General features: G+C 38.3%; 1 protein-coding gene across 1 annotated transcript in view; it reads left to right on the forward strand.

Annotated features, from left to right (window-relative positions):
• The window catches only part of stim2b (stromal interaction molecule 2b), a 238,852-nt gene that overhangs the window by 178,663 nt on the left and 47,899 nt on the right, over positions 1-12,290 (forward strand). The window contains exons 4-5 of the mRNA XM_039751262.1: positions 412-523; positions 12,096-12,211. Of these exons, the coding sequence (XP_039607196.1) occupies positions 412-523; positions 12,096-12,211 (228 nt within the window). The remainder of the gene's footprint in view (positions 1-411; positions 524-12,095; positions 12,212-12,290) is intronic.

Consider the following 12,290-nt stretch of genomic DNA (forward strand, 5'->3'; position numbering starts at 1 on the left):
TTTCAAGGAAAAGGACGAGGATAGACGTATGGGGAAAACTAATACAGTTTAGTATGGAATTTTTTTTCTCATATGTTAAGTTAGTCTCATATTAGCAGTTTTCTATTTTTTCTTTTTAACCCATCACCACCAGAAAGTTCTTTGACATTTCTTTCGACCTGTTAACGTATGTTATCATCAAAGAAGTGGGTGGCCATCTGACAAATGAAAAAGACTGGCCTCTTTGTTTTCAAAAGAGGAAAAAAGCCTTACAGTCTTTTTCACTTATTTCTTAATATATCTTCCTTTTTTTTATTAAAGCTGTCATTGACCTTGCTGCATATTTGTCAGTAAAATCTATGAAAAATATTATATGTAAATTTACTAAATTAATAGACATGTTTGAAAGTATATTGTTCTCATTTTTTTCAGTGCACAACTGGACAGTGGATGAAACTGTGCAATGGGTGATTGACTTTGTTGAACTTCCTCAGTATGAAAAGAACTTTAGAGAGTACAACGTTAATGGGAATACCTTGCCAAGGTGAGTACTAACTATTAACACTATGGTAACTTTTAGAATTATATATGCAGGTTACAGAGGAATCCTTATTATATTGTCCACTGAAATATAAAATTACCTATTTATTTTTAAATGACAGAAAACAAATGGTAAGAAAAAACTTTTAAAACTTACCCTAATCATATATTATCTAAAATACTTTGTAATTTCCTATATATAGTCACCGAGAGAGAAGCTTGTCTGCAATAGCATAAATACATGAGCAGGTTGTGCTGACTCCATGTGAGCATCTTCTAAGAAAAGCGTAATGGAGCTGTAGTGTTACTGACAATCAGAGCTTATTTTACAAATAGTTGTTTTAAAATGGCTTTTGCCTAATCTTAAAGCCTTATCTTAAAGAACAATTAGCAGTTTTAGGCCTGGTTTTTACAATATGAATAAAACGGTATACCAGAGGTTTTTTTTTTTATAGTAAGTACTAGACAATATATAGGAAGTTTGTCCTCATTCTATACAGATATTAATCCATATGGAACATATGACAAAATCAACACAGCACTGATAGGCAAATGAAGAAAATATATGTACTGTATATAGAGTAACTGAGCAATTATAAGTCAGTAGGGAGTAGTGAGGTATTAAACACTTAAAGTTGTGGCCAAATGTTTTGAGAATGACACAAGTTTGCTGCTTCTGTATTTTTAGATCTTTTTGTCAGATGTTTTTATGGTACACTGAAGTATAATTACAAACATTTACTAAGTTTCAAAGGCATTTTTCACAGTTAGATTAAATTTATGCAAAGAGTCAGTATTTGCAGTATTTGACCCTTCTTTTTCAAGACCTCTACATTTCGACCTGGCATGCTGTCAATCAACTTCTGGGCAAAAACCTGACTGATTGAACCCCATTCTTGCATAATCAATGCTTGGAGTTTGTCAGAATTTGTGGGTTTTTTGTTTGTCTATCCACCTTGAGGATTGACAACAGGTTCTCAATGGGATTAAGGTCTGACGAGTTTCCTGGCCTTGGACCCAAAATTTCAATGTTTTGTTCCCCGAGGCACTTAGTTATCACTTTTGCCTTATGGCATGGTGCTCCATCATGCTGTAATAAGCATAGTTCCTCACCAAACTGTTCTTCCATGGTTGATCAGAGGATGTTTTGGTACCATTCTTTATTCATGGTGGTGTTTTAGGCAAAATTGTGAGTGAGCCCACTCCCTTGTCTGAGAAGCAACACCACACACGAATGGTCTCAGAATGCTTTACTGTTGGCATGACACAGGACTGATGGTAGCTCTCAGCTTTTCTTCTGCAGACAATCTTTTTTCTGGATGCCCCAAACAATTGGAAAGGGGATTCATCAGAGAAAATAACTTTACCCCCGTCCTCAGCAGTCCAATCCCTGTACCTTTTGTAGAATATCAGTCTACTTTTCTAGGAGAGAAATGGCTTCTTTGCTGCTCTTCTTGACACCAGGCCATCCTCCAAAAGTCTTTGCCTCACTGTGCGTGCAGATGCACTCACACCTGCCTGCTGTCATTCCTGACTTCTTCACAATAATTGAACCCCTCTATTGTAACTCAGTCAGCATGACGGAGTGATCTCCAGCTTTGTCCTCGTCAACACTACCACCTGTCTTAATGAGATGATCACTGAAATGAAGTCAGTAGGTCCTTTTGTGGCAGGGCTCAAATGCAGTGGAAATGGTTATTTTGGGATTAAGTTCATTTCCGTGGCAGATAGGGACTTTGCAATTAATTGCAATTCATCTGATCACTTTTGAAACATCCTGGAATATATGCAAATTGCCATCATAAAAATGGAGGCAGCAAACTTTGAGAAAATTAACATTTGTGTCATTCTCAAAACTTCTGGCCACGACTGTACTATGTGGTCTTTACATCAGGATGATTCTTTAAATACAGTATTTGTTTCCATTATTGCTGAAGATTTTGCTTCTCATAGATATGTTAATATTTATTATTATAAAGCTGGAAATTGGAGGTGTGATGATGAATGTTGTTAGTGCATATGCCCCGCAAGTTAGGTGTGCGATGGAGGAGAAAGAAGATTTTTGGAGTGAGTTGGATGAAGTGTTGAACAGTGTTCCCAATGGACATTAAGTGGTAATTGGAGCGAATTTCATTGGACATGTTGGTGAAGGGAGCAGAGGAGACGAGGAGGTGAAATGGTAGGTATGGTGTCAAGGAGAGGAATGAAGAAGGTCAGATCATAGTGGATTTTGCCAAAAGGATGGACATGGCTGTAGTGAATACATATTTTAAGAAGAGTGGGGAACATAGAGTTACATACAAGAGTGGAGAAAGATGCACACAGGTAGATTACATCCTGTGCAGAAGAGTCAATCTGAAGGAGATTGAAGACTGCAAAGTGGTGGCAGGGGAAAGTGTAGTTAAGCAGCATAGGATGGTGGTCTGCAGGATGACACTGGAGATCAAGAAGAGGAAGAGAGTGAGAGCAGAGCCAAGGATCAAATGGTAGAATTTGAAAAAGGAAAACTGCAAGGTTGAGTTTAGGGAGAAGTTGAGACAGGCACTGGGTGGTAGTGAAGAGTTACCAGACAGCTGGAAAATTACAGCAGAAGTTGTAAGGGTTACAGCAAGAAGAGTGCTTGGCATGACATCTGGACAGAGGAAGGAGCAAAAGAAAACTTGGTAGTGGAATGGGGAAGTACAGGAGAGTATACAGAGGAAGAGAATTGCAAAGAAGAAGTGGGATAGTTAGAAAGATGCAGAAAGTAGAAAAGAGTACAAGGAGATAAGGCGCAAGGTGAAGAGAGAGTTGGTGAAGGCTAAAGAAAAGGCGTATGATAAGTTGTATGAAAGGTTGGACACTAAGGAGGGAGAAAAGGACCTGTGCCAATTGGCTAGACAGAGGGACCGAGCTGGGAAAGATGTGCAGCAGGTTAGGGTGATTAAGGATAAAGATGGAAATGTACTCATAAGTGAGGAGAATGTGTTGAACAGATGGAAAGAGTACTTTGAGAGGCTGATGAATGAAGAGAATGAGAGAGAGAAGAGGTTGGATGATGTGGAGATAGTGAATCAGGAAGTGCAACGGATTAGCAAGGAGGAAGTAAGGACAGCTATGAAGATGATGAAAAATGGAAGGGCTGTTGGTCCAGATGACATACCTGGGGAAGCATGGAAGTGTTTAGAAGAGATGGCAGTGGAGTTTTTAACCAGATTGTTTAATGGAATCTTGGAAAGTGAGAGGATGCCTGAGGAGTGGAGAGGAAGTGTACTGGTGCCGATATTTAAGAATAAGGGGGATGTGCAGGACTGCAATAACTACAGAGGGATAAAATTGATGAGCCACAGCATGAAGTTATGGGAAAGAGTAGTGGAAGCTAGTTTAAGAAGGGAGATGATGATTAGTGACCAGCAGTATGGTTTCCTGCCAAGAAAGAGCACCACAGATGCATTGTTTGCTCTGAGGATGTTGATGGAGGAGTCTAGAGAAGGCCAGATGGAGTTGCATTGCATCTTGGTGGACCTGGAGAAAGCATATGACAGGGTGCCTTGAGATGAGTTGTGGTATTGTATGAAGAAGTAGGGAGTGGCAAAGAAGTACATAAGAGTTGTGCAGGATATGTACGAGGGAAGTGTGATAGTGGTAAGGTCTGCGATAGGAGTGATGGATGCATTCAAGGTGGAGGTGGGATTACATCAGGGATCGACTCTGAGCCCTTTCTTATTTGCAATGGTGATGGACAGGTTGACAGACAAGATTCCCCTTGGATTATGATGTTTGCTGATGACATTGTGATCTGTAGCGATAGTAGGGAGCAGGTTCAGGAGACCCTGGAGAGGTGGAGATATGCTCTAGAGAGGAGAAGAATGAAGGTCAGTAGTAACAAGACAGAATACGTATGTATAAATGAGAGGGAGGTCAGTGGAATGGTGAGGATGCAAGGAGTAGAGTTGGCGAAGGTGAATGAGTTTAAATACTTGGGATCAACAGTACAGAGTAGTGGGGATTGTGGAAGAGAGGAGAACAAGAGAGTGCAGGCAGGGTGAAATTGCCCTGCCTGAAGAGAAGAGTTACGGGAGTAATTTGTGACAGACGGGTATCAGCAAGAATGAAAGGGAAGGTCTACAGGACGGTAGTGAGACCAGCTATGTTATATGGTTTGGAGACGGTGGCACTGACCAGAAAGCAGGAGACAGAGCTGGAGGTAGCAGAGTAAAAGATGCTAAGATTTGCACTGGGTGTGGCGAGGATGGATAGGATTGGAAATTAGTACATTAGAGGGTCAACTCAAGTTAGTCGGTTGGGAGACAAAGTCAGAGAGGCTTGATTGCGTTATTTTGGACATGTGCAGAGGAGAGATGCTGAGTATATTGGGAGAAGGATGCCAAGGATAGAGCTGCCAGGAAAGAGGAAATGAGGAAGGGCTAAGAGAATGTTTATGGATGTGGTGAGAGAGGACATGCAGGTGATAGGTGTAACAGAAAAAGATGCAGAGGACAGAAAGATATAGAAGAAGATGATTCGCTGTGGCAACCCCTAACGGGAGCAACTGAAAGAAGAAGAAGAAAAAGTAATGACTGCATAAATCCTGGTGTTTGTGTTCCCAGTATTGTTTTCTTTGCTGGCGTTAAGCCAGAGGGATGGCAGGAACTTAACTGCAGTAAAGAAACCTTTGTAATTAGCTGAAACAGCCATTCATTTTACATTTTGGGGGTACTTGCAGATTGATTGCAGGTAAACTCTTTTCCACTTTTAGGGTCTTCTTTAAAAAGTTTCTAACTTGGATAAAGTTGTTTTTTAAGTCTCTCCAACAAACTTAGATTTAAATATGTTTCGATTCTTAATAATGCTAGTTTTCCATGCTTATGGAAGACAGAGATCGATAAGTAAAGTGAATGTTATAACAACCCAACTTTCCCAATTCTCACTGCAGTAGTGTGAGCCAAGGTGGGATTTGTTCGTAGGGAGAAATCTCTGCAGGGACTATAATAAGTGAATATCTTGGTCAAAGCCTAGTTCCTACCTGTATGTATCACTTCTTGTAATGTATAGTACGTCTCTTCTTGCTTCAACCTGCTCTAATAAAATTCAGGTTGATGTGTGTGTTTTTTACAGTTAAAAATTCAATCTCTTTGTTCTGAAGGGGACACATTGTTTCATAAAACAAATAACTTATTTTGCAGCCATGGCAAACTGCCTAATCCTGAAGCACTCAGACACCTCAAAAAAGGCAATGGAAAGACAAACATTTAAACATCAGAAAAAATTGCACTTAAACTGCTTTGATTGTTGGCTTAAGCTTGCGGTGGGGCTTGTTGGGGGGAAGCTGTTAACACAGAAAGGCAAAACTTCATTACGAGAAGAGTTTCTGATCCAGCAGGGAAATCCAGGTTATTGATGAGTTTTGTTTTTTTTTTTGTTTGTTTCTTATTGACACTTAGTTGTTCTACTAAATAAGACAGAAAGAGTATATAGATTTGGGGAACCCATAGGCAAAACTTGTATAATCGATGGAAAAATAAAACGATTAACGTTTATTCACAGAAAATTTCTGTCTGCAAATGGCAGTGGAGCTGGTTAAGAGGTCAGTGGAGAGGAGGAGGTGGATTCGGGCTACCAGAAACTGGAAGTATTGTCATGACTTCTTGCGCTGCAGATGAAAAAAGAGAAGACATTAGGCAACAGTGCCAACACTTGATCAGGGGTTGAATTATAGTCAAATGAGTCCTTCGGTTGTTTCCCAGTCACATAAAGTAGAAAAAGTAATGGCCCAAGGACTGAACCCTGAGGGACACCACGCAACACGGGTGAGGTGAAGGATTTATATCGGCCGATGTATGACAAACTGTTGCATATTAGAGAGATATGATGTGGGCCATTGAAAGTAAAATTGAATTCAGCAAAGATAAAACCTTAAAAATGAAAAACACAAAGGCTTAAAGAAAAATGTATTAAATAAAAGGTTACAAAGTTGCCAACATTGTAACACCCTGCTTGCTTTTTAAATATTAACTGCTTCTGCCTGTAAGGAACTACCAAAATATATAGATGTATTTTATGCTTCACATGGCATAGTGGTTAAGGCATTGGACTTGCTACTTCAAACCCAGTGTTTGTGGGTTCAAATCCCACTGCTGACATTGTGTGACCATGAGCACATCACCTCACCTACCTTTGCTCCAACTGGAAAAATGAAAATGTAACCAATTGTATCTGAAATGTCACCTTGGACAAAGGAGTCAGACAAATATTAAGTAGTAATATTTATTCATAGAGATTTTTTTCAGTAATGAACCACCCTTTTTATTTAAATTTGAAGTTGTTTATGTATTTATTCAATGCTTGACTATTCTATTAAAGACACCTTAAATTTTTCAGTAACTTTTTAGGAAGTTATTGTTGCAATAATCTAATATACCATTTGTCTAACTAACCACGTCTTTTATTTGACTGGTTTACACCCATTTCTCACCCTTGGCTGTGTGAGTGCTGAAACCACATGGTGTTTTTATATGGCTCCTTCAGACTGATCCCAATCCAAGTTATTTGGGTCAGTAGACCACTAAATATTGACCTCAGAGAGTGGACCCTCTATCTTTATTCTGTAATAAGACAAATCACCGAATTGTAAATTTTGACTTTGTTCTCTGTCATGACCCCACCCCCAACTTTGTCTAGTTTGCCATTAGTGATCCTCCCAGAAACACAAATATTAATGGCATCAGAGCTTCAAAGATAATTAAGGCACTCTACTCCATACCAAAGTCACAAGCAGCTGAAATGAGGTTTGTGTACAGGGTTGCTGGAGTCAGTTTCTGGGCACGTAATTGGGATACCACTGGGAGTCTCTGACAGAGAATGTGCCAGCCAAGGCCTATTGGGAGAGGACTCAAGACATGCTGGAAGGATTTTATTTCTCAGCTGGCTAGGTGACATCAGAAAATATCCCAGAAGCAGCAAAAGAATTTTTCTGACAAAAAGGTGGATTGTTTGGGTGATAACACCCCTCACTAAGAAAATCGGATCCAAAGGGAAGTGAATTCATCCAATCTGTTAAAGTTACTGCTTAGAGTAATATTACATATTGATACCTTATTGAAATTTTTCAACGAATCTGAGTAGTGTTTTGAGCACTATGGTAAAATTAATAAAGGTTAATGAAACGTGGACGCTGACAAAATGTCAGAGATGTTAAGCACATAGATATTTCAGAATTGTGTTCCAAGACATTAAATACACTTGATTTGCACTATTTGGCAGAGCTAGAGGATGAAACTTACTGAAACACAGATAAAGTGCTGCCAGTAATCCATGTACCCCTTACATTTACTGTGTACTACTTTTCTAAAAATAAATTTGATTTAAATGTGTACTTTTCTCGTGGTAAAACAATTTAGTTTATTAACCTCCTTGGCATTTACCCTGAAGCGTGACACTGACTCGGAATATTATGTAAGTAAGGTTGTTCTTGAACCATACATGGAATGATGTGTGAAGATCCGCTTTACATTTTAAAAATTCAATAACTCTCGAAACAATGTTCTGCTGCCATCTAGTGGATGGAATAATACTGTATCATGCTGCAAAAAATCATGTTCTGTTTTTTAACACTCATAAGATAAGATAAGATAAGATAAGATAACTCATCAATATTCAGTGGGGCAGGGCCTTCACCCAAAGCACAATGGCATATAAAAGGAGAAGCTGTGAAGCCAGTTTTAGAACAAACTGAAATTGAACCATTATTGGGAAAACGATGCTAAGGATAGAGCTGCCAGGTAAGAAGAAAAGAGGAAGGCCTAAGAGAAGGTTTATGCATGTGGTGAGAGAAGACATGCAGGTGATGGGTGTGACAGAGAAAGATGTAAAGGACAAGAAGATATGGAAAAAGATGATCCCCTAACGGGAGCAGCCGAGACAAAAAGAAGAAGAAGGTGAATCAATTGATAGCAATGGAAATGTGAATTGGTCATCAGACGTTGACATGTGTAATGGAACTAATGCATACAACACTGCACGAATGAACTGCTGTGATATGCCTGGTGACTTAAGTCACGTAACGCTGCTGCAGGGTGCAAATAGGTGTGTGGCAAAATGGTTACAATAAAGTAGCAGGATGAGAAGGACATTAGCCTCTTTAATGCAGCAAATGTCGTTCATGTCAGGAGAAATGTGAGCGTCAATAAGGCCTGCACTGTGATAGTCAACAATAACTCAATGGATGTCAGCCATTGTGTGGTTTATGCATTCTACACTCTCATACTTAAGCAAACAAAAATATTATAAGAAAAGTACCCAAAGAAAAATGCTTCTACTGTGCCGATTGCAACATCAGGATGTGGCTTAGTGGCTGCCTCATAACATTTCACATGAAGGACATGTGCCATATCTGCATCAATACAGCAGTGCACACTAGGTATTCCATTCTTAAAGAATTTGTGTTGACTTTTAGGTATTTGCATGTTTCTGTTCTAACATTTTTTTATTGTTTGGAAAAAAAAAATTTTGTCTAGTTTTCCTTAAAGTAAACATAATGCTATGGGGCTACATCATAAAATAATTTTCACTATGGAGTTATAGTAAACATTTATGATATTTGTATCATAGTTGACAGTAAATTTCCACAGGGTTTTCAAGTGTATTTGTTCCCACTTTGGCAATAATTTATATGCCACATTCAACTCCCTCCTGTCTAGAAACTGAAGTTTTAAAAGCAATTAATTATGCAAATAACTGCTACTTCAGGTCAGCTACATTCTCCTGTGATTACGTTGATGCATTCTTAACTTTAATTAGCTTAATCGCAATCCTTTCAATTAATATTAGTTTATCCAATGACTTGTTCTTTGGAGAGAATAACTTAAATTTATGAGTCATGTTTTAAATTACAGGTCTTAAAGGGGGCTGGTGCAGTGGGTATAACTTTCAGACACTGAAATTTCTCACAGGCTGCTTATGTAAATGTATTTACAGGACAGACAGTCTCTGTGGTAATTACATTATGTTGAATTAACTAAATAAGATAAGCTAAACTTAACTTATCTTCATTTACTTTTCATTGCCATTTAGTTAACATTACCGTCATTAGAAAACATAGGAGCCTGAAAGATTGCAAAAAGTCTTTTGATATGAACTCAGCCTTATACGATTTCTTCATAATTTTCAAACAAAGACTAATGTTTAAATTGCTAAATAATGGGTAATAATGTGCTTACGATGTCAATAGTATAATTAAATATTTGCATTTTAAGTAATGTTTAAAAAGTCTCATGGGAAGTATATCATATCTTATTTTGTATGTGTGTTTTCTCCTGAAAATAACATAATAGCTTAGTGGTGACCACCATTTCTAGTCTAATCTGTCCTTTGATCCCGCAGGAGCTTGGTAGATAACTCATATGTAACCCTGCATGTGTAAATTACTGTATGTCTTTTCATTGTCAGTCCCTTAGTGCGTTTGCTGTTAGTGCTGTACCCTTTGTTTGGAGAAGGTGTACTCATTAAACTGTGTTATTTGTCTGAATATGACTTCACTCCAATTCTTTGTCATTTTCCAACCGGTTGTCACTTTGTCTGTTGTACTATTTTGTTCACAATTCCCCCTACTGCTATAGATTCTTAATTATTTAATCATAGCATTCTGTTATTGCTTGTTTTTGTCTTGTTTAATAACCATAGTAAACAAGCCCTTGATAGCTTTTTATGGCTCTAGCATGAACCACAATTGAATTATTTAACACCTTAGTGTACCTTATTATGAGTATTTCTTTTTAGTTAATGGTTTATATTTGAATGGTCAGTTTAGTACAACTGCTTTACAGCAACAGTAGAGTTTAGTACACCTGCCTTACAATAACAATAAACAGAAAATAGGCTTAAGCTAGTGAACAAACTGTATAGCTATAACATATATACTATATTTTATACTTGTATGCTATTCCTTTATTTTGAAAAAATGCAGCTATCAAATATGAACGCATTTCCTTTACTTTCCCCTTAACGCATTTCTTTTACTATCCCCTTGTTGTCTCTAAGCATACAGGTGCCATCTTGTTTCTCATTGCCTGAGAATCATTTAGTGCCTTTTTGCAAACTGCAAGCAGGCTTTTATTTGTCATCTGGCCACTCCGCTATAAAGCTCAGATTACTAGAATGTTGCAGGGGTGGCTGTCCTTCTGCAAGTTTCTCCTATCTCCTCACAGTTTCTCTGATCTTCGGTCAGAGCGACCATTATGTCCTTTGCCACCATTCTTACCATAACCTTTCATCACTGGTTATGCTGTTTTGCCAGTGTGCCAGCTCTAAGGAAGCATCATGGTTGTTACAAATGCATCATCACTATGCTCTTCATAGAATCCTACATCGTGAGGCAGCATCAGTTAAGGCACTACGGCCGTGCAGCGCAATTCCCTGAGGGTGATCTGGCTCCCAGGATCCTCATTGTTGAGGACCAAAATCAGCTGGACCAGGCAAAGGGGATGCCTACGTAACACCTGGCTGCTGAAGATAGATGGTAATTTCCGGAGGGTGGGACTGGCCCTCGTGTCTGCCCGGGGCAGGGCGGGGCGTATAACCAATCAGGATCCCAAGCTGTTTCATCATGTGGTGGGTGTGGCAACATGCTGTACCAGTGCATGCTCCTCAACCTGTCCTCACTGTGCGCTTGGGCATCTTCAGGGTTGCACAATTTCTTTGTAGCCTTGCCCAGATCTGTGCCTAAGCACAACTGTGTTTAAGCCCTGCAGGTAATTCCTTCAACTTCATTGCCTGGTTTTTGCTGTGATGCACATGATTTCAGTTATGGGACCATATATAGACTGGTGTGTGTCCTCTTTCCTAATCATGTGCAGTCAATTGAATTTAGCACATGTGTAAAAGTATCTCAATAATGATCAACAGAATGTCAATATGATATTTCAATTATATTTTTAATAAAATTGCAGAAATTGCTAAAATCCTATGTTTGCTTTGTCATTCTGGGGAAATTTAGTATTGTTTAATGAAGCAAAAATGAATTTAAACAATTTTAGCACAAAGCTGCAACATAACAAAATGTGGAAATAGTGAAAGGGTCTGAATGCTTTCTATACACACACACACACACACATATAAATTAAACACATATGCATCTTAGTTGAAGTGGCCTGGGCTTAAAGACCACTGTCACATATTGATTGATTCACTTCTGGATGTGGCCCAAAGTAAAATCCAGTTTCTGAAAATCCTAAATCCGAGAGAGCAGGAAAACCTATTCAGAAATAAATAAGAGAAAACACACTTGACATTACATTTTTGCTTCCTGTAACATATCATTTGCTCATTTTCAGAAGAGTTTAAGCCAGGGGAGGAAGTTATTAAAGTTTGGGTAATATTCTACCGTCTTATAGTAATAAGAAAGTAAAATATTTATATTAAAATCTGTCAGGAGTGGCCTGTGTTTTAAACTATCTTTGTATTTCAGCACTTGTTCAAACAAAAATGTAGGAAAGCTATATTTTTTTTTTAATTGTTGAATGGAAGGAAATTTTCAGAAAGAATCAACAACTCCTCACAGAGACAGGTTAATGATTTCAGTCTCTCTTTTTGTCTTGTAGGATTGCTGCAAATGAACCTTCTTTTATGACATCTCAGCTGAAGATTTTGGATCAGCGCCACAAACAAAAACTGAATTTGAAAGCACTGGATGCAGTTTTGTTTGGACCCCCAGTTCGTTAGTATAAACCTGAGAATATTTTCCTTATTTTAAAATTTAAGATGTAAATATTTAAAGATGGATTTCTTTATACAAG

The sequence above is a fragment of the Polypterus senegalus genome, chromosome 4 (genome assembly GCF_016835505.1).
Source record: "Polypterus senegalus isolate Bchr_013 chromosome 4, ASM1683550v1, whole genome shotgun sequence".
Classification (NCBI taxonomy): Eukaryota; Metazoa; Chordata; class Cladistia; order Polypteriformes; family Polypteridae; genus Polypterus; species Polypterus senegalus.